The sequence below is a fragment of the Oreochromis aureus genome, linkage group 6, assembly GCF_013358895.1.
Source record: "Oreochromis aureus strain Israel breed Guangdong linkage group 6, ZZ_aureus, whole genome shotgun sequence".
Lineage (NCBI taxonomy): Eukaryota > Metazoa > Chordata > Actinopteri > Cichliformes > Cichlidae > Oreochromis > Oreochromis aureus.
The window spans coordinates 4937455-4963837 of NC_052947.1; the positions used below are offsets into that span (position 1 = coordinate 4937455).

Here is a 26383-nt window from a genome sequence, read left to right on the forward strand (position 1 = left end):
GCCACAGCAACATCAGGAAGAAAGAACATGGAAAAAAAAAGACAAGTACCAGGAGCTGAAGAGAGCTGGAGCAGATGAAGTGATCCCAGTGGGTAGGAAACTGGAGGAGCAGCTCAAGCAGATTCCAGCAAGGGGGACTGGTGTATGTTTGTTTATTTATTAGAACAGAACAGAGTTGCCACAGATGCCCCAAATTAACAATATTAATAATTACCAAAGTCACTAGTTATGTGCAAGCTCTGAATGACAAAATGTAGACCGAAAAAAAGCACTTTATTATTTATTCTAGTTACTTTTTGATTTGGGTATAAAAACCTGAATTCTAGTATATATGAATCTCTCTTCTGACCATTTAACACTGTGCTCTGTGATGAAATTAACATTTCTGAGTTTTGTGTGGAGGATCATCACTAGTGATCCAATCTGAGTCTGCAACTAAGATCAAACAGGTTTTTAAGTCCCCAAAGGCCGAGTGTCAGGTGTCGAGCAAGACCAGGAGCATCATTTTTCACTGATCTTTTATATGGGTGCAATAAGGAATTGACAGTTTTATCACTTTATATGTTAATGGGGTTACAGCTCTTAATGCTCATAAAAAAAACAAAGTAAATAAAGAATGAGTCCAACTTTTCCACAAAATACAGGAAGCTCTGCTGACCTGTACTGCACTTTTTTATTGACACAAGAAAACAGATGACCACAGTGAGCCATACTTTACAGTGATTGTCTGCAGTAATAGCAAATTTGGAAAATTTGGAAGCAGGGTGAGTTTGACCTCTGACCTTTTCAGGCTGACTTTACACTGGCTTAACTGTTTAATACAAAAGCTGTAACAACCCTGCTGTTCATCAGTGGGCAGAAGAACAGAATCTCTTAAAAGTCATCTTTAAGATCCAAATGGCTTTGAGCATTTTTCCCAGAAGGCCTCAATGGTCAAGGATCCGCAGATTTCCTGAAACAATCTTGTTCTCCAGCATTGCTCCAGCAGGAATATCTATCCGGTCACCATGATTAGCTATGATGATGACAGTACCCTGATGAATGGAAAGATCAACGAGTGAAAAACTGACAGAAATGTCACGTGTTCTTGCAACCTCTGTTTGACATCAAAGGTTACTGTTAAAAATTATAGTTGAGTAGCCCTGACTGGTGACCAGTCCAGGGTGTATCCTGCCTCCCGCCCTGTGGCAGCTGGGATAAGCTCCATGAATATTGTTGAGTCTGGCTGTGATGGCTGCACTTACAGCCACACAGTGGTAATATCCACCATCTTAGTGTAGAGGCTTATAAGTAACATTGCATTCACATTTGTCTTTCTTTAAATATAGGAATTAATTTACAGGACAATAAATAACTGGTTTCGGTTTAGAGTTAATTCACATATCCACATAACACTGCATTCTAAAATAAGTGCGCACATTTTAGTTTACACTGTTATGTATGATTAATCTTTTGTTTTCTGAGTTACCTTAGTTGCAGCTGCTCCAGTCCCTTGATTGAGGAGCCAAGAGGTGGAAAAGGGGCGGAGCGAGCTTTGATGGAAGACTGCTAATTGGTTCATTCCATAACTTGGGACCATGGGGGGGGGAATTGGAGTTCATTATGTTTGGTTTAGTTAGGTTTTGTGTGTTTTACCCCTTCTTGTGTTTTTTGTGGGCTGATCAGCCACTATTTAAGTTTCCCCTTTGTCTCTTAAGTTAGGTCAGTTTGAGTTATCAGTAGTGTTGTCAATTTTGAGTAGAGTTCTGTTATTTTGACCTCTTTTATGGGCCCAAGATTTTGATTCTTTTTGCATGATTTAACCAATTATGTTTTTTGGGTTAAATAAAAAATCATTTTTTTGGACTTTAACCTGTGCCTAAGTTTCCTTCACTGCTCGGTCCATCACAAGTGGTGTCAGGAGTGGGATCAGCAGTTGAAGGCACAGGATTTTTTTCTTTTTTTTTCCCCTCTTCACTTATCAAGCCATGCACAGAATGGGAAGGAGTGGCAGAGGAGCAAAAGGAGATTGTCAAAACCAGCCAGTTGGAGTGGTAGAGCAAGAAGAAGGAGGAGAGGAAAATGGAGCCTCTGGAGGGGTGGATAGCACTGAGAGCCAAGGTAAGGAGCCGACAATGTCAGAACTGATTTCCATCCTTCGTTCTCATATGGGTCAGCAGGAGGCCGAGGAAGCAAGAAGAAGGGAGGAGTTTACCCGCCAGGAACAGCGCTTTAAAGCACTGCAACATCAGTTTCAGCTGTTGCAGGTAGAAGTGCAAGCTCGTACCTCCCCGGTCCCTGAGCCTCAAATGGAGAAACCTCAACAACCAGAGGCAGAGTCCTTTGAAGAGGAGGATCCTCCCTGTGCTGGCTCCAGTAATGAGCAAATACATCCTCAATCAGGTCAGTCTTGTTTTCATGAACCCAGGCTGGAAAAATTGACAGAAGAGGATGATATTGAACATTTTTTAACAACATTTGAACACATGGCTGTAGTTTGCCGGTGGCAAAAAATGGACTGGGTTTTTCATCTGATTCCTTTACTCACTGGCAAAGCAAGAGGTGCATATGTTCATATGGATGACTCTCTAGATTATGACAAAGTTAAAGCAGCTATCCTTCAAAAATATGACATTAATCCTGAGACATATAGACTGAGATTCCGTTCACTGGAGGTAAAACCTGATGAGAATCCAAAAGAACTATATGCAAGATTGAAAGAGTTATACGAGAAGTGGGTAAAGCCAAAAGGAAAAACGGTGCATGAGGTTGGTGAAATATTAATTTTAGAACAATACTTGAGAATGTTGTCTCCTGAGTTACAGATATGGATTAAAGAACGCAATCCAAACTCTGCTGCGGCGGCTGCAGAACTGGCTGATGTGTTTGTGGCGGCACGGAGAAAAGGACAGCCATGGAGCCACACAGCATGGAAAATGAGAGATGTTTCAAAATCTGTACCTCACTACCAGAAAGCAGGGGTGAGTAAACCTCCAAAAAGCCAGTCTGTCAATATGCCGTCAAGACCTCCACCCAAGACTGTGATTTGTTATTTGTGTGGAATGGAGGGCCACACAAAACCGATGTGCCCGAAGAATTCTACAAAAATAACTCAGATGTGTTTTGTGCCCCGACAAAGTGTGGAACCTAAAGTGGAGTTTGAGAATGGTTTCAAAATGACCTTAGTTGAGGTTGATGGGAAACCATTAAAGGCCCTTGTTGACTCAGGAAGTACTCAGACTCTTGTGCACCGAGACTTTGTTCCTGCAAATAAAGTTAATAATGTGGAGACAATCCCTGTTTGCTGCATTCATGGAGATGAGAGGTCATATCCAACAGCAGATCTGTACATCAAGGTACAAGGACAAACCTATATTCTAAATATCGGTGTTGCAGAGAATCTGCCGTTTCCAGTAGTGCTGGGTCGAGATCTGCCTGTGTTGTTTGACTTGCTGAATCCTAGTCATACATGCAATGTTGCAGTAACAAGAGCTCAAGCTAAGAAGAAAGAGGAATCCCTACACCCACTCCGTGCCTTGCCCTTCTATGATGTGGACATAGAGACTGCACCCGGGAAGTCTCGTAAGTCACGTAGACAGAGAAGGCAAGAGAAGTTTCTACATAACGCTGTTCGAGCAGCTCATAGCACAGAGCCTGAGTTACCTTTGGGTTTTAAAATCCCTGCTAATATTATTGAAATGCAACATGACGATCCATCTCTAACATCTCTGTTCCAGAAAGCTGCAGAGAGGAACCAAGGAACTAAGCAAGATCTGAACAGCAAGGGGGAGTTTCTGCTGAAGGATGGCATTCTGTATTGTCAGCAGGGTTCAGCATTACAGTTGGTGGTTCCTAGAGCAGTTCAGAAGGTGGTGCTCTCCTTGGGACACTCCATTCCATGGGCTGGCCACTTGGGAAAGCACAAAACCATGGCCCGCATTAAAAACTATTTTCATTGGCCTGGAATGTGCTCAGATGTGACACTGTTCTGTAAAAGCTGCCCTCAGTGCCAGAAGTCTTCTCTTAAAATCCCCTCCAGAGCTCCTCTCCAGTCTCTACCAATTATCAGCACTCCATTTGAACGGCTAGGAATGGACATTGTTGGTCCTCTAGAAAGAAGCAAGGCAGGCAACCATTACATGCTTGTTGTGACAGATTACGCTACAAAATATCCGGAGGTCTTTCCTTTGAGATCAATAAAAGCCAAAGCAGTCGCCCTCTGTCTCATACAGTTCTTCTCAAGGGTTGGTTTTCCTCGTGAGATTCTTACTGACCGTGGCACTAACTTTATGTCCACTTTGTTGAAGCAGGTGTACCAGCTCCTTGGGATTAAGAGCCTGAGGACAACGCCATACCATCCTCAGACAGATGGCCTAACAGAGCGCTTCAATCAGACCCTGAAACAAATGTTACGTAAATTTGTCAATGAAACTGGTACAGACTGGGATCGGTGGCTGCCCTACCTCCTCTTTGCATATAGAGAAGTACCCCAGGCCTCTACAGGTTTTTCACCTTTTGAATTATTGTATGGCCATGAGGTACGAGGCCCCTTGTCTCTTCTGAGGGAGACTTGGGAGGGTGACCAAGAAAGATCACAGGCTGTCAATGTTGTCTCTTATGTTGTCCAGATGCGGGAACGGTTGGAGAAGATGACGGAGCTGGCCCAAGCCCACAAAGCAGAAGCACAGCAGCACCAGAAGGCCTGGTACGACCAGTCAGCTCGGCAAAGATCCTTCAGTCCTGGTCAGAAGGTGCTGGTGCTTCTTCCAAGTGATGACAGTAAGCTGTTAGCAAAGTGGCAAGGGCCATATGAGATCCAAAAGAAACTTGGGCAAACAACCTATAAGGTTGCTATTCTAGATCAGTCCCGCTCCAGCAGAGTACTGCACATTAACCTGCTTAAGGAATGGGTGGAGAGACCAAAAGCAGATGTCTTTCTGATCCGGGAGGTTTCGGAGGAGGAGGAAGTGGACGATCAGTATCTGCCAAAACCCACTCCTCAGGACCTGGATCTCAACCATCTTCCTGAGGAAAGACAGGCTCAGGTGAGAAACCTGTGTAAATTAGATGTGTTCAGCGAAAATCCTGGTAGAACGGACATTGTGGAACATGACATTGTGTTGAAAGATGGCGCTTCTGTGAGGAGAATGAGTTAAAGGATACCTGAGCGTCTACTGATCCCGTTGAAAGAGGAGATCGACCTGATGTTGTCAGTAGGAATCATTGAAGCCTCAAAGAGTGAGTGGTGCCACCCAGTGGTCCTGGTGCCAAAGAAGGATGGCAGTATCCGTTTCTGCATAGACTTCAGGTACCTGAATGCAATATCACAATTTGATTCATATCCAACTCCCCGCATTGATGACATGGTTGAGCGCCTTGGGAAGGCCAGATACCTGACAACAATAGACCTCTGCAAGGGTTATTGGCAGGTACCACTGACTGAGCGCTCAAAAGAGCTGACTGCTTTCCGGACCCCGTGGGGCTTGTTCCAGTTTAAAGTCATGCCCTTTGGACTGCATGGTGCCCCAGCAACATTCCAGAGACTGATGGACCAGGTACTGTCTGACATGTCTGATTTTGCTGCAGCCTACCTTGATGACATAGTGATTTTCAGTTCTACCTGGGAAGAACATCTGCAACACCTGGAGAAGGTATTGGGGCGTCTTCAGTCTGCAGGGTTGACTGTTAATCCAGCTAAGTGTGCCATTGCCAAGGCTGAAACTGAGTACCTTGGGTTTGTGATTGGAAATGGAGTAATAAAACCTCAAGTCAATAAGGTCACCGCCATAGAATCCTGTCCCTTGCCAGAGACCAGAAAACAGCTGAGATCGTTTTTAGGTATGGCAGGATTCTATCATCGGTTTATCCCTCATTTCTCCACCAGGGCAGCTCTTCTGACGGATCTGACTGGTGCCCGAAGTCCCAATAAGATCACCTGGACAGAGGAGGCTAAGATGGCTTTTCAGGACCTACGACAATCTGAGTAAGAGCCCAGTCTTGCACAGCCCTGATTTTGAGAGAAATTTCATTCTTCAGACTGATGCCTCAGAGAGAGGATTGGGAGCTGTTCTGTTACAGGGACCGCCTGGAGAGCGTCATCCAGTGGCCTTCATCAGCCGCAAGCTGTTTCCAAGGGAAGTGCGATACTCGACCATCGAGAAGGAGGGACTTGCCATCAAATGGGCCCTGGACTCCTTTAGGTATTATCTTCTCGGACAGGAGTTCATATTGGAAACAGACCACAAGGCTCTTCAATGGATAGAGAGAATGAAGGACACAAATGAAAGGATCACGCGATGGTACCTTGCAATCCAGCCATTCCGCTTCATCATCAACCACATCCCCGGCAAAGATAACTGCACTGCAGACTGTCTCTCTCGCTGTCCCAGGGAGAGATCTGAAGAGGGGGAGTGTGTGATGGCTGCACTTACAGCCACACAGTGGTAATATCCACCATCTTAGTGTAGAGGCTTATAAGTAACATTGCATTCACATTTGTCTTTTTTTAAATATAGGAATTAATTTACAGGACAATAAATAACTGGTTTCGGTTTAGAGTTAATTCACATATCCACATAACACTGCATTCTAAAATAAGTGCGCACATTTTAGTTTACACTGTTATGTATGATTAATCTTTGTTTTCTGAGTTACCTTAGTTGCAGCTGCTCCAGTCCCTTGATTGAGGAGCCAAGAGGTGGAAAAGGGCGGAGCGAGCTTTGATGGAAGACTGCTAATTGGTTCATTCCATAACTTGGGACCATGGGGGGGGGAATTGGAGTTCATTATGTTTGGTTTAGTTAGGTTTTGTGTGTTTTACCCCTTCTTGTGTTTTTTGTGGGCTGATCAGCCACTATTTAAGTTTCCCCTTTGTCTCTTAAGTTAGGTCAGTTTGAGTTATCAGTAGTGTTGTCAATTTTGAGTAGAGTTCTGTTATTTTGACCTCTTTTATGGGCCCAAGATTTTGATTCTTTTTGCATGATTTAACCAATTATGTTTTTTGGGTTAAATAAAAAATCATTTTTTTGGACTTTAACCTGTGCTTAAGTTTCCTTCACTGCTTGGTCCATCACACTGGCTAAAAATCTTTAAGTTGGTCTTTCTTTGAGCAAACATGTTAAAAGGTGAACTAAACATTCTTTGTATGCACTACCTATTTGCTCTAAATTTCAATCAATATGTTCACAATGGTTATTCAAGTTAAAAAGTGAGGGAGCTGCTCGTTATTATGTCTTTCTATCTAACATGGAACATAAATGAAATGTTTAATCTGGTCTGCATAGTAATAATCCTCAAAATTGGGTGGGGCCGCCCCCATTTCCTTGGAGAGTTGCAGTGTTTTAAAATTTAACTCTGAGTTTCTTTCCCTGCAAAATAAATCTCAAAATGATCTCATTCAAATCATAAAATAGTTGCAATGGAATTTCTGTTGGGATTGGCTGGAATAAAAAGATCAAGGAAAGATTTTAATTTTATAAATTCATATCGAAGGACGTTTCTTTTGGCAAATACATTCCTAAATATCTCAAAGTTCAGTTAAGGTGGAATTCCTTTCTAATTTCTGGAACAGTACTGTAGGCCCGAATAAGGCTTGATGTTAATTCAATTCAGAGAGCTGAAATAATACTCTGTAGAAGTATTCGATTTAAGCCTATAGGTGGAGCTGTTCAACTGCACCTCAGTTATTGGAGCCGTTGCTTACTTTGAGAGAGACGTTCTTCCCGAAGGTGACGTCTCCAGACACAGTGAGATGATCAAGCTCCAACATGTCAGGGATGTTTTCAAATCTTGCCAGAAACTCCTGAACCTGTGGAGCAAAAAAAAAAAATCCCATCAAGCAACACTGATTTTATTATTTAGGGTCTCTAACATAACTTAAAACACCTTAAGATGACTGTTCAGATTTGGCACTATTTAAATAAAACTTCATTTAAACTGAAATGTTTGAAGAATTGCAACATGGTCCTACTTTCTCACTACGCTGAACAGCAAACAGGTCTGGCGTATCGTGATGTTGTAGCTGAAAACATTATCTTTCCATTTCCTGAGAATTGATTTTTTTTCCTTTAGTTAACTTGTAGTTAGATTTAATTAGAAATATAAAGCGATTAAACCTGTCAATTCCTTATTGCACCCAATGATAAAGTACAGAAGCTGAGAGAGGCTTGGATTGAGAGTACAGATGATGCTTTCTGGGTGGCAGCTGACCTTTGTGAAGGAGCTGCCCAGTTTGACATGAGGCGTGGTCAGAAACTCTCTCTTCTTGCTCATGGTGAGAGAGCCGGCGTCCAGGGTGTACAGATTGGACATCACCAGCAGCAGGTCAGATGATGTCTTTACGGGCAGGAAGCGGCTACGGGGCACGTTCACACCCATGGCATTGTTAAAGCTTTTGATGGCAGCACCCACAGCTGTCTCTAGCTGGATGACATTCAGCCCACCATCCAGGGTCTACAGAGAGATGGAGGGCTTCAATCAATAGGAGGAAAAACCTGACAGTTTCAGCAGGCTCATAATCAAATTTGTTCATTCTACTCCTCATAGTTCACTCATCTTAGTGGGGTACTAATACACTTAGATAAGGAGTGGAATGAACAAATTTTTTGAACATAGGACTTTACACAAGTCCTGTGTTCAAAAATAGCTTTCAAAATAAACCAAATCTATTGACAAAATGTGCAGAAAAAACTGCTCATAGATTTCTGCTCATAGCAGTTTTTTCTGCTCACAACAAAACTGCTCATAACAGTTCATACCAATTTGTATCCTAAGACAACATATTAACAGTATTCGTCTCAGAAAAGATAAAGCCTCTTGAGAAAATGGAAGCAGGGCTAAAAAGAAAAAGTAAAAGACAAGCAGCACACACCCAAAACATTTTAACACTGCCCCTGAAACTTTTCAGACATTACTTGAAGTACCTTTAAAATATCGCTTTTATATCACAACATCAGAGACCACAAAAGCTCAAGACTCTGATTATAAGGTTTTTAAAGGTACATTCCTTAAGAATTTTGTTGTACTTTGATTCTTATATATCAGTTTTCAGATAAAAATGTGACATTACAAGTTACAAACTTTGCAGCCTCTAGGAGCAACTTTTATGTTCTACATTTAGTTCTGAGTTTTACATTCAACTCTTTTTCCTCCCAACACCAAGTGGTGCCTCTTTGTTGGATGGTTGTATTTAAGAAGGATCTGAGAATTGTTGCTTAGTCATAAGGCAGGTGTTTTTGTTTTTTTTTAAAGTTATCCATGAAAAGGGAATCACAGTGTCACTCATGTCAGGCACACTGGATTCCTTTGGCTGAGGTCAGTGGTAATGTTTTTGCAGTGGTAGCTCCCGTGCTTCTTGAAAGGCCTCATTTCTACAAATGAGTCTAACAGCAAAATGTTAAACAAAAAGATTTCCACAGAAGGATTACCTTTGGATTGACGATGATCTCCAGGTCCATGGAGTTCTTCTCTTGCAACCTCTTGATGGCGGGCAGAGAGATCCACAAATTGTTGGTGTTGAAGATCTTGAACTTGGTAACAGACTTAAATTCGTCAACGTGGGCCTTAGGGACCTGTGCGATCTCCAGCAGCCTCAGATGATCCTCATACTGGATCAGAGTACCACCCTGGACAGAAGGGAGACAGGCTGTACAAGCCGAGCCACACTTTCTTCAGCCTGGATCAGATCACCATGAGGGAGATACTAAACATACCTTGACGTCGGCTCTGGTCTTGTCTGTGACCTCCATGATGAACTCGCAGCGTTTGTCGGCCGGCTGGCTCATCAGATGGTTGAGGATGAACAGGTCAACTGTGGCTCCCAGGTTGTCGATGTTGGAAACAAAGATGTACTCTTTCCCTTCAGCAATGAGTTTGTCCAGGAGCCCGGAGTTGTGGAAGCTGGCGTAGATGTCTCCGTGCCCTGGCGGGTACCAGGCCTCGGCATTTTCGCCACTGGTGCCCATGCTCTTAGCAATCGGCAGGAGGGACTCCTTGTTGATCCTCGGATACCTATTAAGAAAATAAAGAGTCCCTCATTTAGACTATAAAGAACTGAAGATCTCTCTATTCCAAGAGAAGTGAAGGAAAATCAGATGGTGGAGAAAAGAAATTTACCCTCAAAGCAACTTTGACAATTTTACTTTTTCATTTTGGAAAGCAGATGTAAACAATGGCCCTCGTCTAATAACAGTTTTTACACACAAATCTGTGTGCACAAACGTTTAATGCTCAAATCACTGACTTCTAAACTATATTTTTCTATATTTTGTGTACTTTTGTACTGTTTACTACCAAATCAGAGAAGACAGCATAGCTCTATATATGTTCAGAATCTGGAAATGTTTTTTCACATCATCATAAAAATTTGTAGTGCATACTGATGCATACATGCCTGTTCTTCTTTATAGCTGATGTAGTGTGCTTCAAATCAAGAGACATTTCAAGTCTTCTAAAAACTTGCTTTTCTTATTTTTTCTTATAGTCTTTGTCCTAAAGCCTAATCTGACTGTTTCGCTCTGGAGTCAAATCACTGGATTGTACTTTGTGATGAGTCCTCTGTGTTTGCTCTTGTGAAGTCTTCTTTTCAATGCAGACCTGAATAACAACATCAGGTCTGATGGACAGTGATCTTGTCTTTACTTGGCTGGATGTTCTGAATGGATCCAGCAATCATCCAGCATTGTTGTCTTCCTTCCAGGTTTTGTTTTTTTAAGAATGTACCAAAGATTATTAGTCCACTGCTAATGTTCCAGGTTTCCTTTTAATGGGTTTATTATAGTTTTACTGCTTACCACTTTAACAGTGACATATTTAACTTCCATCTGTCTCGGTTTCCATCCAACAAAAAAATAATGAACCATTTCTTTAATCACCTCTGGCTTTTTATACATATTTTATACATAACAGATTTTGTTCACAGACTCTCCATGTGTGTCTGTGTGCGCGCGCGCACTGTACCTGCTCTGATTGAAAGTGTGGATTTTGACTTGGTGGTGTTTGTATTTCTGCAGGATCTTCTTTGTATCCTCGTCGGTGTTGAAGGAGTTCATGAGTACAAGCGGCACATCAGCATTAAAGGTTTTGTTTAGATGCTGAAAACACAAATTTATATAGCACCGTGTTAGAACAACAATTGCCTCAAGGTAGTTCAACAGAGGCAAAAACAGGACCCTGGACTCATCCTGATCGTCAGAGGTTAAGATGTGCAGTGTTTTTCTGCATTCTTACCTCAATTTGTTTCACCGTCAAGTCCAAGAAGGTGTTCTCATTGCGGACACTGATCAGACTCTTTGGGCCCTTGCAGCCCATGCTGGTTCCTAGACCGCCATTTAGTTTAACCACAGCAAGTTTGTTGAGACTGACAGCGATGTTGTCAGGTAGTCCCCTCGCCTTGATCCTGTCATAGGGCTGGATCTGAGCAAAAACCCACAAATGAGTAAGATGAGAGTTAAAAGTCCAGGAAGAGTAGAGCTTTTTTTTATACTGCAAAACAAAACAGTGAAGAGGCTCAAGTTAAGGTCAAGGTGAGATTGAACAAACAGTTCAGTTTGTTTTACATGTATGTCATCAGGATGTTATGCAACAATACAACCAGGCTTTAGTCTGATAAGGACAGACAACCAGACTCAACATAGCTAACAGCACTGCAAGTTACACAGTGAAACCCATCAGTGCTATATATTTTTTTCATTTCAAAGCTGCTATGTCACCACCAGAAATGGGCAGTAACGCATTAAAAGTAGTGTGTTACTGTAATCTGATTACTTTTCTCAAGTAACGACTAAAGTAAGGGATTACTATTGCAAACAGTAATCAGATTACTGTACTTTCCTGTAAGCACGCTGCGTTACTGCGTTACTAAACCATGATTTTGTTTGCGAGAGTGTCTTATGACAATGACGTACGAGCGAGCGACGTCCGTGGCAGCAACAGACGTGTGCAGATCAACAATGGATAATATGAGTAATATATTATGAGATATATATTATAATATGAGAGAGTATGATCATGCAGCATTTAAAGCTTGGAAGTACTGACATTACTTTGAGTTTGATTCCGTAAAAAGTAACAAAAACATTAGCGTCCGCTGTACACTCTGTGTGGGAAGAAAACTTCTTTCTACAAAAATTCAACTTCAAATCTGAGCAAGCACCGCGCACGCTGCCACAGGAATGTGAAATTTACAGAGAAACCCCGGGATCCCCCCGCTGACATGGCTGCTGCACCACCGGGCAAACCTCCACCTGCCCTACTCCTGCTAAACAGGTGAAAATAGATTTAAGAGTGACAGGACTTAGTGCCACTGAGTCTTTGATTTCATTTATTTATTTTGCTGTGTTTTACTTGCATATATTTGAAAGAGTGAGTGTAAACACAAAACATTATTTTATTTTATATGCTGGAATATGCAGAAAATAGTTCTCCAAAAGTTGAATCTGTTCATCTGGACGTAGAAACGTCCAGTTTCGTCACTCATCCAAGTGACTTCTTCAGTCTCAGCTGACTGCAGGTTTCCCCAATCTTATAAACAGTACATTTGCATAATGACTGAAACCAGCCCACTGAAGGAACAATGGGCTGGGAGGTCAGTTCCTTAATCTTAATTATGTAAATTCTCATGACCACTGACCAAAACCCACTGATCAATGGCCATGACTACCATTCACAGAGAGGTGGGGAATGGCTGCAATCACAGCATTGTAAGATGGCGAAAGATGTACCCTTAGGCCCCCTCCTCGATTCAGAGATGGCCTTTCCCTTTGTGAATGGTACTCATGGCCATTGATCAGTGGTCTTTGATCAGTGGGTTTTGGTCAGTGATTGTTGATCAGTGGTCATGAGAATTTGCATAATTGTGATTAAGGAACTGACCTCCCAGCCCATTGTTCCTTCAGTGGGCTGGTTTCAGTCATTATGCAAATGTACTGTTTATAAGATTGGGGAAACCTGCAGTCAGCTGAGACTGAAGAAGTCACTTGGATGAGTGACGAAACGTTTCTCCCACAAAACGCTACGTCCAGATGAACAGATTCAACTTTTGGAGATTTACTTTCCTGGATGATTGAGAATGCATCAAGATGCAGAAAATAGGTTTAAATGTTAAACAAATTTCTTCAAGTTAAATACTGTTGCATATAATTTAATTTTTGCTTGATGCAATGTGCATAGAGTTGAAAGATTAAACCTAAAAAAATGTTTTAAAAAGAGACTTTTTCATTTGATTCAATTTTATATGATGGATTATGCAGAAATAATAGAATTGGGCTGAAAGGTCTGTTGCTTTATTACGTATTCAGGTTGTGTATCATGTTTTTAAAAAGTAACTTTTGAAAATAAGTGATCAGTAAAGTAACAGGATTCCTTTCTTGGAGAAGTAATCTGTAACTAATTACTATTTGAAGTAACTTGACCAACACTGCTGACTACTGCAGACTGGGAGATATTTTGACCTAGTTGTCCAGCTATCACAATTTGCCCCCCTTTTAACTCGCTCAAATCCTCACGCTTGCCCATTTTTCAGGCTTCTACCAGATTAACTTTAAGGTAGACTTGTAGTCAAGACCGCCTAAACCAGGGGTCGGCAACCCGCGGCTCCGGAGCCGCATGCGGCTCTTTAGTCCTTGTAGTGCGGCTCCGCGTGGTTTGGGCAAATAAATTAGAAGTATTTAGCTGAAGTGTATTTTATTTATGTTAGTTCTTTTTAACTCGTAGTTCTAAATTGGAAGATTATTGTGATATTGAAATATAAAATAAAATTATATTCTATTATTTTTCATCGCTCAAAATAAGCGTCACACTCGCGGAAGCCCGTGTACTAGCCGAAACGCCGTGCATTTATCGAGACTTTCAACCCCAGGTAGGCCAATTACGGATCTTCGGATCCACATTATGTCAGCAGCTGTTCTCCACCGTGAACTATGTTAAAGACAAACACCGTGAGTAAACTGACTTCGTATAGCCCCGATTTGTGGACTGTGCGCAGAGGTTCAGGAGCAGAAGTCCCATTGTAAACAAATCACGGCAGACCCGACGATGTTTCCATGAGCATGCTTTTGAGCATCTCTTTATTGAGCACTTTTCACACACGGTTGCTGTACGCATACAGCCGGCTGTTGCTTTTCAGCTCACAGCCCGACATACACCACCAACAACACAACAGCACAGATACCGCAGACGTAAAGGCGGCGAGGTGTGATTGCGGGTGTTGCTCAGGTGCGTCCGCCTCCCCTGCAGCGGCGCTGCAAACCACGCCCCGCCGCATGCATTAACCAGGTAAAATACATATTTAGGCAGAATTTTGCAGCATAGAGCTTTTCTCCAATTATTTTTTAAGAGTCAGGTCAAGGCTCAAAAAACCCAAAGGCGATATAAGGGTGGCGGCTGACAACAGTTTTTGTTTGCTACATGGATCATTTTAGTTCAGCTGGGTGTCTTTCCTTTTGTTATATTTCTTTAAGAGTTCAAAATGTGTTAATTACATAAATAAAATGTAATTTTCTCTGTAGCACTTCATGGATTTCATAAGCAACACACCTTAGTTGTTCACACAAAGCACAAAGGTAAAAACAATATATACAGTGTTATCTTCATTTTAGATGTCAAAAGTATTTATGGCTCCCAGTGTTTTCTTTTGCGTGGAAACCGGGTCCAAGTGGCTCTTTGGGTGTAAAAGGTTGCAGACCCCTGGCCTAAACCAAGACCAAGACAATACCAAGACCAGAGGGTATCGAGACCAAGACAAGACCAAGACCAAAACCAAGACAGACTGAGTCAAGACCAAGACAAAGTCGAGACGAGACCAAGACAGAGACTGAGACAAAAAAGTCTTTAAACTGCAGCCAGATGGTGCTTCGTTTACGGGTGTCAGGCATATTTATGTGTTTTTGCGATGCACTCGCACAGCCCTCCTCACTGCTGTCTACTGTCTCACTCACTTACTGAGAGGACAGACGCACGCTCCACTTGACTGTCGCGTCTCTCACCCTCTCTGTTTTTCACATAATGATATTATCCTATATCCTCACATGTGATTGGTCACAATATGGAGGGATTGGAGCATAGCTGAGCCACTGTCTGAGAGCTGAGCAGCGAAAGGAAATTAAGTGAGGAGCCGCTTCTCGCTCAATGGGAGTCGACTCTTCTGATTCACCACAAAGCACTCTCTAAGCACGGCTCTTAGAGCTGATGCTTTTGCGCATGACACATTATCGAACGTTACGTTGTGTGTCATTAATACTGTTGACTCCAAATCTCCCAACCACTATGTCGATCAGAGACAGCAAGACCGAGACAGCGAGACCAAGACAAGACCGAGGGATCCGATACCAAGACAAGACCAAGACCACGTAAAAGTGGTCTTGAGACCAAGACCGGTCTTGAGACATCCAACTCTACTTTAAGGACAAAATTTTCACTTGTTCCCAAACATACCACATCCGTATTAGGAATATTTGCTTGCAGATATTACACAGAACCAAGAGTAATAAAAGACTGTTTGAAACTGTGATCAGAGCAATGTGAAGCTTGAGCTTTTAGCTCACAGGTATTACCTCACTATTTGAAACACTGACCATGTTTGTAACAGCATATATATCCATTACAGATAATAAGGAAAAACATAACACTTCCACATTCATGAGATAATGTTAATGTATATTTTTATAGAGAGATGTTTCTGTGGTACAAATGTCTACAGTAAGACCATTACCTTGAACCGTTTTTATATTCAGACAAATATGCACACAAATATGCATACCCAGCTACAAATATATGTGTAGCTGGGTATTAGTAAGTCTAAATGGGAACATGGACAAATAAACTAAATGTGCATATATGTATATCCATATAATTTCTAGTAAGAATGAAATAAAAATGTGTAGGAAAACCAATTTGGGTTCTTTTAATTAATCTCTTCTCCTGTGAATCAATGATTAATTTGGAATGAGTGGTGTTTTTTTAGCTTCCAAATGGTGCATGCCAGATAAAGCCTGCTAGATCTATACTGAGTGAAACTGTAGTCTACAGTTATGGTCAGGGGGAGTATTCTATTTTAAGGTTTTACTTGGATGTTTGTAGTTCCATTATTAAACAGTAACTTTTTCCAAAACAGATAACCTCCAGTAACTGGAATGGGTAGAGTTACTTTTGGAAGTGCAACCTTCTGACTTTTCCAACCTCATGACACAGAGTGACACACAGAAAGGACACATGTATTTATGGTCACACTACACACCATATCAAAGCTGTATTTCTGCCTGTGCTTTTATAAACAACTATTCAACAACAGAGCAACTGTTAAATATAAAGCAAGTCACACTGTAACAAACACTGGAACATCTTGTATTGCTTTTCTCTTCATGCTTTGTGACGTTTGCTCTGTGACCTCAGTAAAGTCTTTCCTCACACGTTTGTGGATGTATTGGAGAGCAACTTGGGTTTAGTGTCTTGCTCAAGGATATTTGGCATGCAGACTGCAGCAGCTGGGAACTGACCTACAAACTGTCTGATTAATAGAGAACCTGCTCTGCCTGTTGAGCTACAGGAGGCCAAAACAAGTGGCTACAGGAGGCCAAAACAAGTGGACAGCTCCACAGCCACCAGTGCAGTTTAGTTTCTTATGGGAAAAATGAATAATATCCACAATTCCTGTAATATTCCTTTGAGATATCCACAGCTCATCATGACTGTAAATATATTAGTGTTTGTTTCAACTCTGGAAAATATTCAGTTGAAGACATTCAGAGGCTCTCTTTGTGAAATAAACTGACACATGAAAATTTGAGGATCGTTTCATGGACAATGTCAAAAACTGTGTAAATAAAGGATTTAAAACCTCTATCACATTGTCTTGATGCATGCTCAATCACCCAGGTAAGGAAATCCCAGAAAGTCGATGCTGTATATATAAAGGCCAATACAGTGTCTCATTTTCTCTGAACTGCCCTCACGACGACAGCGGTGTTTTGAGGGACAGGGTGATTAAGGTTAGAAGGGGAGTGCGAGTGGAAGATGTGTGGGTGCTCAGCAGTGTTCAGACAAACACCAGTGTTTCCCAACTCTCACTGTCCTAAAACGACACTCTGAAATGCTCCAGTAGTCAGGCTATTCTTAGTCCTAACCTTCACTTGGCTGATATTTTTGGGAACACCATAGGCAGGAACTGAACATGTGTCTGAAATGTCACCATGCTGACAAATAGTTGGCTTTGCCCTGAGTGTTCGCTATCCTCAGATCTGGTTGCAGTAGCTTGTTTTTGAAGTATGACACCCGTTCCCACAGTGGTGTAGGAGAGTCAGGAGAGTGCATGTTAACCTTAGCATAAAGACTGGACTTAGGTAAGTAAGTAAGTGCTAGCCTCACTCAGTTACAAGTTATTAAGTAAACATGTACTCTAATAATATGATTACCAGAGATGGGCAGTAACGCGTTACTTGTAACGCGTTACTGTAATCCAATTACTTTTTTCAAGTAACGAGTAATGTAAGGGATTACCATTGCAAAAACGGTAATTAGATTACCGTTACTTTCCGTAGGAACGCTGCGTTACTGCGTTACTAAAACCGTGAGTTTTTGCGAGAATGTCTCATGACAGTGACGTGGCGAGTGCGACGTTTGTGACAACAGCTGTCTGCAGATCAACAATGGATAATATATCGAGTGCGGGAGAGAGTATGAGCGTGCAGCATTTAAAGCGTGGAAGTACTGACCTTATTTTGAGTTTGATTCCATAAAAAGTGACAAAAACATTAGTGTCCGTTGTGCGTGGGAAGAAAACTTCTTTTACAGCGAAAAAACCCCCTAAACTTCCAAGCAAGCACCAAATGCGCTCGACTGTAATGGGAAATTCACAGAGAAACTCATGCGAGTCTTCAACTGACCGCTGCGGCACACCTGCACCAGGGCAAACCTCCGCCTAAACCTCCTGCTTTACAGGTGAAAATAGAGCAACTAGTCTTTGACTTTATTTATTTTCTGCTGTGTTTTACTTGCATCTATTTGAAAGAGTGAGTGTAAACACAAAAAAAAAAATATTTTATTTTATGTGCTGGAATGTACAGAAAATAGGTTTAAATGTTAAACAAATTTCTTCCAGTCAGAGAATGTTGCATATAATTTAAGTTAAAAGATTAAAACTAATAAAACACGTTTTAAAAAGAGACTTTTCCATTTGATTACATTTTGTATGATGGATTATGCAGAAAAAGTAGAATTGGGCTGAAAGATCTATCGCTTTATTACCTATTCAGGTTGTAAATTGTGTTTTTAAAAAGTAACTAAGTAACTAAGTAATTAATTACTTTTGAAAATAAGTAATCAGTAAAGTAACGGGATTACTTTTGGGGGGAAGTAATCAGTAATTAGTAACTGATTACTTTTTTCAAGTAACTTGACCAACACTGATGATTACTCATCTTTAAAATGTTCATTTTTGAATTCGCCTTTTAAAACGCTGCCTGTTTATTTTTTTAAACTTTGAATGTAATTTATCTGAAGGATAAATTAACACATGAAAGAAATTGGTGTTTGGAATAAAGCACAGTGTAGATGGTGTTAGCAGCCATGGAGCCCATCACCACGCTGGCTGCAAACTCAGGTACTTAAGGTCTACAGGAGCAGATGGGACAGGACATCTCTACATGAATTGAATTGAATTAATGATTAAGCTGAACTATGCAGTAAGTGAGTTTGCTTTTTAGGGGCAGATTAAAAGTGCATTGCTTAATTTAATTAAACACTGAACAAATAAAATTAGAAGTCTTAAAAAATGTTGAATTCTTAATTTAAAAGCTAAGTTCAGCTTCAGAGTGTCTTTTCAAAGACTGTTCAAAGTTGCAGTTGATTTAAGAATGGATGCTGCTCCTGCACATACTGTATAACATGTATACAGCTATAAGACATAAACTGAAGCAGTTAGAAAATATTTTGAAAAATACATTTGCCCATCTGTAGATTATGTAATTATTCCCTTACAGTTTAAGCTGTGCAGCTGTGGATTGTTAGCAGGTCCCAACTGTCAGGTTTTTCTTACATACAGTGGCTTGCAAAAGTATTCAGCCCCCTTGAACTTTCCCACATTTTGTCACATTACAGCCACAAACATGAATCAATTTTATTGGAATTCCACGTGAAAGACCAATACAAAGTGGTGTACACGTGAGAAGTGGAACGAAAATCATACATGATTCCAAACATTTTTTACAAATAAATAACTGCAAAGTGGGGTGTGAGTAATTATTCAGCCCCCTTTGGTCTGAGTGCAGTCAGTTGCCCATAGACATTGCCTGATGAGTGCTAATGACTAAATAGAGTGCACCTGTGTGTAATCTAATGTCATTACAAATACAGCTGCTCTGTGACGGCCTCAGAGGTTGTCTAAGAGAATATTGGGAGCAACAACACCATGAAATCCAAAGAACACGCCAGACAGGTCAGGGATAAAGTTATTGAGAAATTTAAAGCAGGCTTAGGCTACAAAAAGATTTCCCAAGCCTTGAACATCCCACGGAGCACTGTTCAAGCCATCATTCAGAAATGGAAGGAGTATGGCACAACTGTAAACCTCCCAAGACAAGGCCGTCCACCTAAACTCACAGGCCGAACAAGGAGAGCGCTGATCAGAAATGCAGCCAAGAGGCCCATGGTGACTCTGGACGAGCTGCAGAGATCTACAGCTCAGGTGGGGGAACCTGTCCATAGGACAACTATTCGTCGTGCACTGCACAAAGTTGGCCTTTATGGAAGAGTGGCAAGAAGAAAGCCATTGTTGAAAGTCCCGTTTGCAGTTTGCCACAAGCCATGTGGGGGACACAGGTGGAAGAAGGTGCTTTGGTCAGATGAGACCAAAATGCAAAACGCTATGTGTGGCGGAAAACTAACACTGCACATCACTCTGAACACACCATCCCCACTGTCAAATATGGTGGTGGCAGCATCATGCTCTGGGGGTGCTTCTCTTCAGCAGGGACAGGGAAGCTGGTCAGAGTTGATGGGAAGATGGATGGAGCCAAATACAGGGCAATCTTGGAAGCAAACCTCTTGGAGTCTGCAAAGGACTTGAGACTGGGGCGGAGGTTCACCTTCCAGCAGGACCCTAAACATAAAGCCAGGGCAACAATGGAATGGTTTAAAACAAAACATATCCATGTGTTAGAATGGCCCAGTCAAAGTCCAGATCTAAATCCAATCGAGAATCTGTGGCAAGATCTGAAAACTGCTGTTCACAAACGCTGTCCATCTAATCTGACTGAGCTGGAGCTGTTTTGCACAGAAGAATGGGCAAGAATTTCAGTCTCTAGATGTGCAAAGCTGGTAGAGACATACCCTAAAAGACTGGCAGCTGTAATTGCAGCAAAAGGTGGTTCTACAAAGTATTGACTCAGAGGGATGAATAATTACGCACACCCCACTTTTCAGTTATTTATTTGTAAAAAATGTTAGGAATCATGTATGATTTTCGTTCCACTTCTCTTGTGTACACCACTTTGTATTGGTCTTTCACCTGGAATTCCAATAAAATGGATTCATGTTTGTGGCTGTAATGTGACAAAATGTGGAAAAGTTCAAGGGGGCTGAATACTTTTGCAAGCCACTGTATTTCTGTTGCTCTCAGATGGATTATATTCTAGCTTACTTTTATTTAGTATATTTTAGTATATTCCACAAAATTTAATATATATGGTTGTAAAAATGGTAAATGGCCTGTATTTGTATAGCGCTTTACTAGTCCCTAAGGACCCCAAAGCGCTTTACACATTCAGTCATCCACCCATTCACACACTGGTGATGGCAAGCTACATTGTAGCCACAGCCACCCTGGGGTGCACTGACAGAGGCGAGGCTGCCGGACCCTGGCGCCACCGGGCCCTCTGACCACCACCAGTAGGCAGCGGGTGAAGTGTCTTGCCCAAGGACACAACGACCGAGACTGTCGGAGCCAGGGCTCGAACCGGCAACCTTCCGATTACAAGACAAACTGCCAACTCTTGAGCTACGATCGCCCCTTGTCACTGAGGTGCCCCTCTTATCAAACTGTACATCCTTATTTTCTCTGTAGAGGATGCACAGACAGTGAGGGTATGCAACTATCAATCTGTGTACTTGCGCTTTAGACAGAAGATTTAAAGCACATACGACAATATGACAATCTGAACATGAGCACAGAGCACTGGAACGTGAAAACTCAACCTGTGTTAACCAGAAACACATTATCTTGTGCTCACCAACTCCTCCGGTGGCCGGTTGATCTTGGCCCAGTCCACTGAAGGCCCTTTGACTTGCAGGAATCTGTGGAAGAGCTTCTTGAAACCATCAAAATCTTTTCTGGAGATCTGAAACAGAAGAAGTCAAATATCAAAACTCACTGATTAGGAATCTATGTTTAACATCTATATTTTGCATATATCTAGAGTTATTTTTCACTGGCTTTCAAACTACCTTGCCTACATTAAATAAATCAATACAAAATAAGCTTTAGAAACAGTCAGTTGGAGGCCAGAAAGGTTGGCTATACATCAATAAAAGCTTCAAACTAAAAATACAAAGGTGATTTTATTTACAAACATTTTGTTTTCGTCAGCTAATCATATTAAAGCTGTAATCTGCAGGTTGGTTTACATGTCTACCCTGGTTTCTTAAAGTGCACCCCTAATAATATTTTATGTAGCATAACAAGGACAAAGTGGACTGCATACTGTGGTATAGTAGTGTAGAACAAGAGCAAGGGACGTCTTTAGAATTTCAACTTCTTATGTGATCATAGCAGATGAAAGCTTCATAACTTGGATGAACACAGCTGGTTTCAAGAAATCAAATGGCTATTTCACTTTAAACCAGCACAAAAACATAATCAACATAGACCATGAACAACCACCTCATTAAAAGACAAACTGAAAACATTTCAACTAGGGGAAGTGGCCCTGAACTTTGAGACCTCACATACAAACACAAAGTTCATGTGTGAAAATAGGTTAGAAGTATCTAAAGTGTGCTTTTTCACTTAATCATATATGCTTGCTTCATAAATTAGCACCTAGTCATCAAAACAGGTTTATAAGCTATCAATTAATGTTATATCATGTTAAGAGAAAAAGAGCAACATTGCCTTCATTCATCCTTCAGAATGACAGCTACACCATATTAAAATCTTCATAATGTCTGAGGCTGATTACTGAAGCAGGTATGTTTCATTTACCTCTGGGTTGTTCACCTCAGGTTCCCCCATCAGGCCAAATTTCTCCCAACAAAATCTACGTGCTCAGATGAACGTAGTGGACTCTCTGTACACAATAATGTACAAATATTTGTTCTACATATATAACAGATCAATGAGTCCATGGCATCTGTCACCCCGTGTGTCCCCCCAAAACTACAGGAATGTAAAAGGAAAATTACAAATTTAACAAAAGTAGCGAATCAGATGCTGTCTTATGCTACAGTACGAACACCGCATCCTTCAAAGACCATATCGCTTCAGAGCTAAATCTGAAAAAAAATGACACTTACTAGTAAAAACCAAACGGTTAATGGCAAAAAAGCTGATGACGCTTTGTGTCATTACAACTTGCGCTCCAACTCGGTGACAACCCTGTGATATAACCATAATTTTCATTTAACAAAACGATAAGAAAGCAGATGATAAAAGCTCGAAGGATGTGAAGAACAAACATAAAAAAAACTTACATATGGCCAGTTGCCAGTCTGTGTACAGTAAAAGTAATGGGTATGTGTTACCTTATTTGACATATGCATGTTTCCTCTCACATATTAACTGCAATTAGGTAAATGAAACCTCAATTAACAAAACTGTAGGGGGAAAAAATAGCATTAAATTACGAAAAAGCTTTTCCGGGGATGCACAAGATAATCCTATGCAGAAAAATCCCACGTTTACTCCTGTCCTGTGATGCTTGAGAGGATTTTCCAGAGTTTCAGAGCATTTGTGGGGATGTTTGGAGGGTGCAGCAGAGCCAAAGCCGTTCCCACCTCTGCTTCAGCTTTGTTGGTTGTGGTGAGCAGAGCCTCCAGCTCACGGTGCATCGAATCCTCATGTTGCTGACGGAGCTTCTCCTCAAACTCTGTCATTGCTCTCCGAGTCAGATCTGTAAGCACACACATGGATCGTCTTCATTTAATTTAACTGTAGATGTGTTGCTCAAAGATTAAATACACAGGCTGTTACTGGTTTCCAAATATATTTTAGAAAAACAGCCACAGTTAAAGGAACAATTTTAATCTGTGAATTGGAATTTATTCTTTACAGCGTTCTTAGGTGCCAGCTGCAACTTGTCAGAATTTTAATATTCCTTTTGCTAATTTCTCTGTTCTTTTATTTCTCTTTCAGCTACATAAATTTAAAAAGTGCTTTAAAAATATAACACTTTAAAGCTCAGGTTTGACAGGAATTGTAATTCTGGAATTAAGCGCTTGTACTTTATCCTTAATACATCAAATATTAGGTCACACATTAAGCTTGGGAACAAATAATTAACTACCTAAGAAAAAAAAAGTTAGTGCACTGCAAACCAATCAGCAGAAACTCAATTTTAAAACAGTACGAGGTCCTTTTATATCAGTGTTTGTGTCAATACTAAAGTCTGACTTTCAGGATGTCTGAGGACGTGGTGGAGTCTTCAAGTCGTGTGTCAGGAGGCTTTTTTACCCCCCTGGTAATCTTGGTGGCTAGGAGTTTAAGCAAAAACCTGAAAATCTATTGACACCAACAACACTAATGTCTGAGAGAACAGACTTGCACTCAGAAAGTCCATCCTGTCAACCAAGATGCAAACTTACCAGCTACAGTCAGAGACATTTTAACAGTGGTGGCAAGATCAGCAGAAACGAAGCAGCTGGCAGCTTTTGGTGGCAGGTATGTCAGCTCACAGTGAAAAATGGTCCCAAAGAAAAACAAGGTGAGCAGCTGTCAGAGAACAACACACATACTCCTCATCCTCAGCTCAGAGGAAGCTCACAGAGCCACTGCTGTGACCCCAAGCTTAATTCAAGGCCTGCCCCCAACCCGACACACCAATCACAAGCTGCCAGGGGGTTTGTCACAAGGTGCTGTCTACCGTTGAACATTCAGTTAATCAGTTCTTTAAGAAACAGAATACAGATTTTATTGGATCAGCCTTATTAAATGTGAGAATGCTTTGCCTTTTTATGTCTTGCATTACAGAAAAAAATCGGATTTCTAGATTTCGGGACTGTCATTAGAAGTAAATAAAATATATGATGACAGAAACTTGACCTATTAAGGTTTGGTTTTTTTTAAATGCAACTTTATATTAAAAAATAAAAACTATCCAAAATATCCATTAAAGTAGCAAAGTCCTTAAAACCTTGAGGTAGATCTGGCTGACAAACCAGAGGCAGGATTGCTCATACTGTAACAACTTCCTCAGTCACAGAGTAGGTCCACCCTAAAATATATTGTTTATTCGTCTATTTTACTCTACAGTATTCTGCAAATGTTTTAAGTCGCCACTCATTTCTTCATATCTACCTCCTGAGGATTCCCACCCCATCATTCTACTTTGATGAGTCTCTCAAGCTTCTGCAGATTTGATGATCTTCAGTTCACAGCCTTTCAGTGGGATGTCCAGGTTGGTCAATAATATTTACTTTGGACTTTTCCATGTAGATCTTCACCAGAGATGATGTATGTTATGGGTTGTTGTTTTGAAAGACACAGCGGTAACCTAGATCTAATTTTGCTGCTGAACGCTTGAGGTTTCTTTTAAATTTCTTCACATCCTTTCTTTATGATTCCTTTCACAATACTCCCAACATAGTGTTTCACTGAGAGGATGGTGTTCTTTGGGCTGTATGCCTGTCCTTTCTTTTTCTAAACATAAGAAGTGTCTCTATGGCCAAAGAGCTTCAGTTTAATGTCATCTGACCAAAGGATGGGCTTCCAGTATGCATAATCTTTCTCCAGGTTGTCCTGAGCTTGAACATATTGCTTGTGCAGAAGTGGAGTTTTTCTTGGTGTGTAAACTTGCAAAGTTGTGCAAGGTACTGGTGTTGGCTTTCTTTAAGACTACAATTTCTGACTGGGAAGTCAGTCATTACTGTCTTCGTAGTGGTTCTGGAGTCTTGAGTCACTTCTCTCACTAGTTTTCTTTTCAGCATGTTTGAAATCATCCACTTTTCATCTCTGCCAGGCTTTTTCTATACTGTGTACAGAAAAACGTCTAAAATGGGTTTTTTTGGTATGTTTTCTCAAGTGACAAACCCTTGCTGAAGCTTTTATACCGTGTGTTAATTGGAAGTTATCCTTCACCTTGAACTCAATTTTACATGCTTTGAGCATTACAGAGATAAAGTATTTCATTGCACAGCTGTACTTCATGCTAGTTCAGTTTTTCAGGGGGCTAATATTGTTGACCATTCTTTTTTTTTTCTTAAGTTATTCTACTTTATTGTGTGCAAACAAATAATTTATGCTTTCCAAAATATTTAAAAAAAAATCTATTCACTTTTTTTTTTTTTTTTTAAATGTGAGGTGTTGCTATATTTCTTCCAACCATTTAGTTGGTTTTCCAAGTTATCAGTGGTTTGTTGCTGAAATCACCTGCATTTAAAGTGACCTGATCTTTACACTGCTGTTTAAAGGTCAAATGTTGAGATTCCACCCCAGCTGGCACAATGTAAAGGCACGTATCATTGCACCACAAAGAAAAAACTACAACGTTTGCTTAAAATTTATAAAGGCTATCAGCTCGAGATTGTTGTGTGGCTATTTGGCTGTGGGGTGTGTGAAGACAGTGGTGAAACGTTTCTGTTTATCGCGCACACAGGGCAGAAGCAGTTTCGTGCCAGCAGTTTCATGTTTGAGTGCTTTTCAGTTTTCATTTACGCTTCTCCAAACACTTGTTTTGACCAACGTTTCGTGCAAAGCAGCCACAGCTCTTACTGAGCTCTTACTCACCTGAACACAGTGTCAAAGTAACGGAAGAGCCTCAAAGCACACCCGAGAACAACACGGACAACTTCAGACGGGGATCGAGTAGGGCTCAGACCGGGGAGTTAATTTTAATTTAAAAACAAATAACGTTAAAAGGTGTCAACACGATGAAATGTCATCATCCTGCCTTTAGCTTGTAGCTGACAGCAGCCACAACCAACTCCGTGCAGCGCGAGCTCACGGGATGGTAAGTGACGTAACGGTGCGCCATTTAATGCCAAGTGGTGATTGGCTAAAAACGCCTGTCAATCGAAGCAGGCGGCCATAGTTTCAACTGCGATACTGCTGGCCATTAACCCTTCTTCTGTAGAGCTGCAAAACGCTACAAATAAAACCCCAAACCCTGTTAACACCTGTTTAACACGTCCCCAAGCCCCCCAAAATTGTCACATCTAAAACTTTTAAGCCGTTTGCTGCAGGTTTTATCCTCATTTCTTTATA

General features: G+C 41.1%; 1 protein-coding gene across 3 annotated transcripts; it reads right to left on the reverse strand.

Moving 5' to 3' along the window:
• Positions 1 to 654: 654 nt before the first annotated feature.
• Positions 655 to 26113, reverse strand: LOC116328329 (UTP--glucose-1-phosphate uridylyltransferase-like). 3 transcript variants are annotated; one of them, XM_031751208.2, is made up of 10 exons: positions 25907 to 26113; positions 22960 to 23075; positions 21198 to 21305; positions 11206 to 11391; positions 10936 to 11069; positions 9690 to 9987; positions 9405 to 9602; positions 8188 to 8430; positions 7682 to 7786; positions 655 to 1034 (listed from the first exon to the last, which is right to left on the reverse strand). In XM_031751208.2, exons 2-10 carry the CDS (start codon positions 23056 to 23058, stop codon positions 927 to 929), a joined length of 1479 nt encoding a protein of 492 aa, XP_031607068.1. In that variant the 5' UTR covers positions 23059 to 23075; positions 25907 to 26113; the 3' UTR covers positions 655 to 926. The 3 variants fall into 3 exon arrangements, with proteins under 3 accessions (XP_031607068.1, XP_031606321.1, XP_039469612.1); XM_031750461.2 differs by lacking the exon at positions 25907 to 26113 and adding an exon at positions 23767 to 23937; XM_039613678.1 differs by lacking the exons at positions 22960 to 23075; positions 25907 to 26113 and adding an exon at positions 22169 to 22255.
• Positions 26114 to 26383: the final 270 nt, after the last annotated feature.

Excerpts from the sequence above, each read along its gene's own strand:
- LOC116328329 (XM_031750461.2), bottom strand. Across the intron at positions 9,988-10,935 it reads CACACTTTCAATCAGAGCAG|GTATCCGAGGATCAACAAGG; the intron begins GTACAGTGCGCG and ends TTTTCTTAATAG. Across the intron at positions 8,431-9,404 it reads AGATCATCGTCAATCCAAAG|ACCCTGGATGGTGGGCTGAA; the intron begins GTAATCCTTCTG and ends ATCTCTCTGTAG.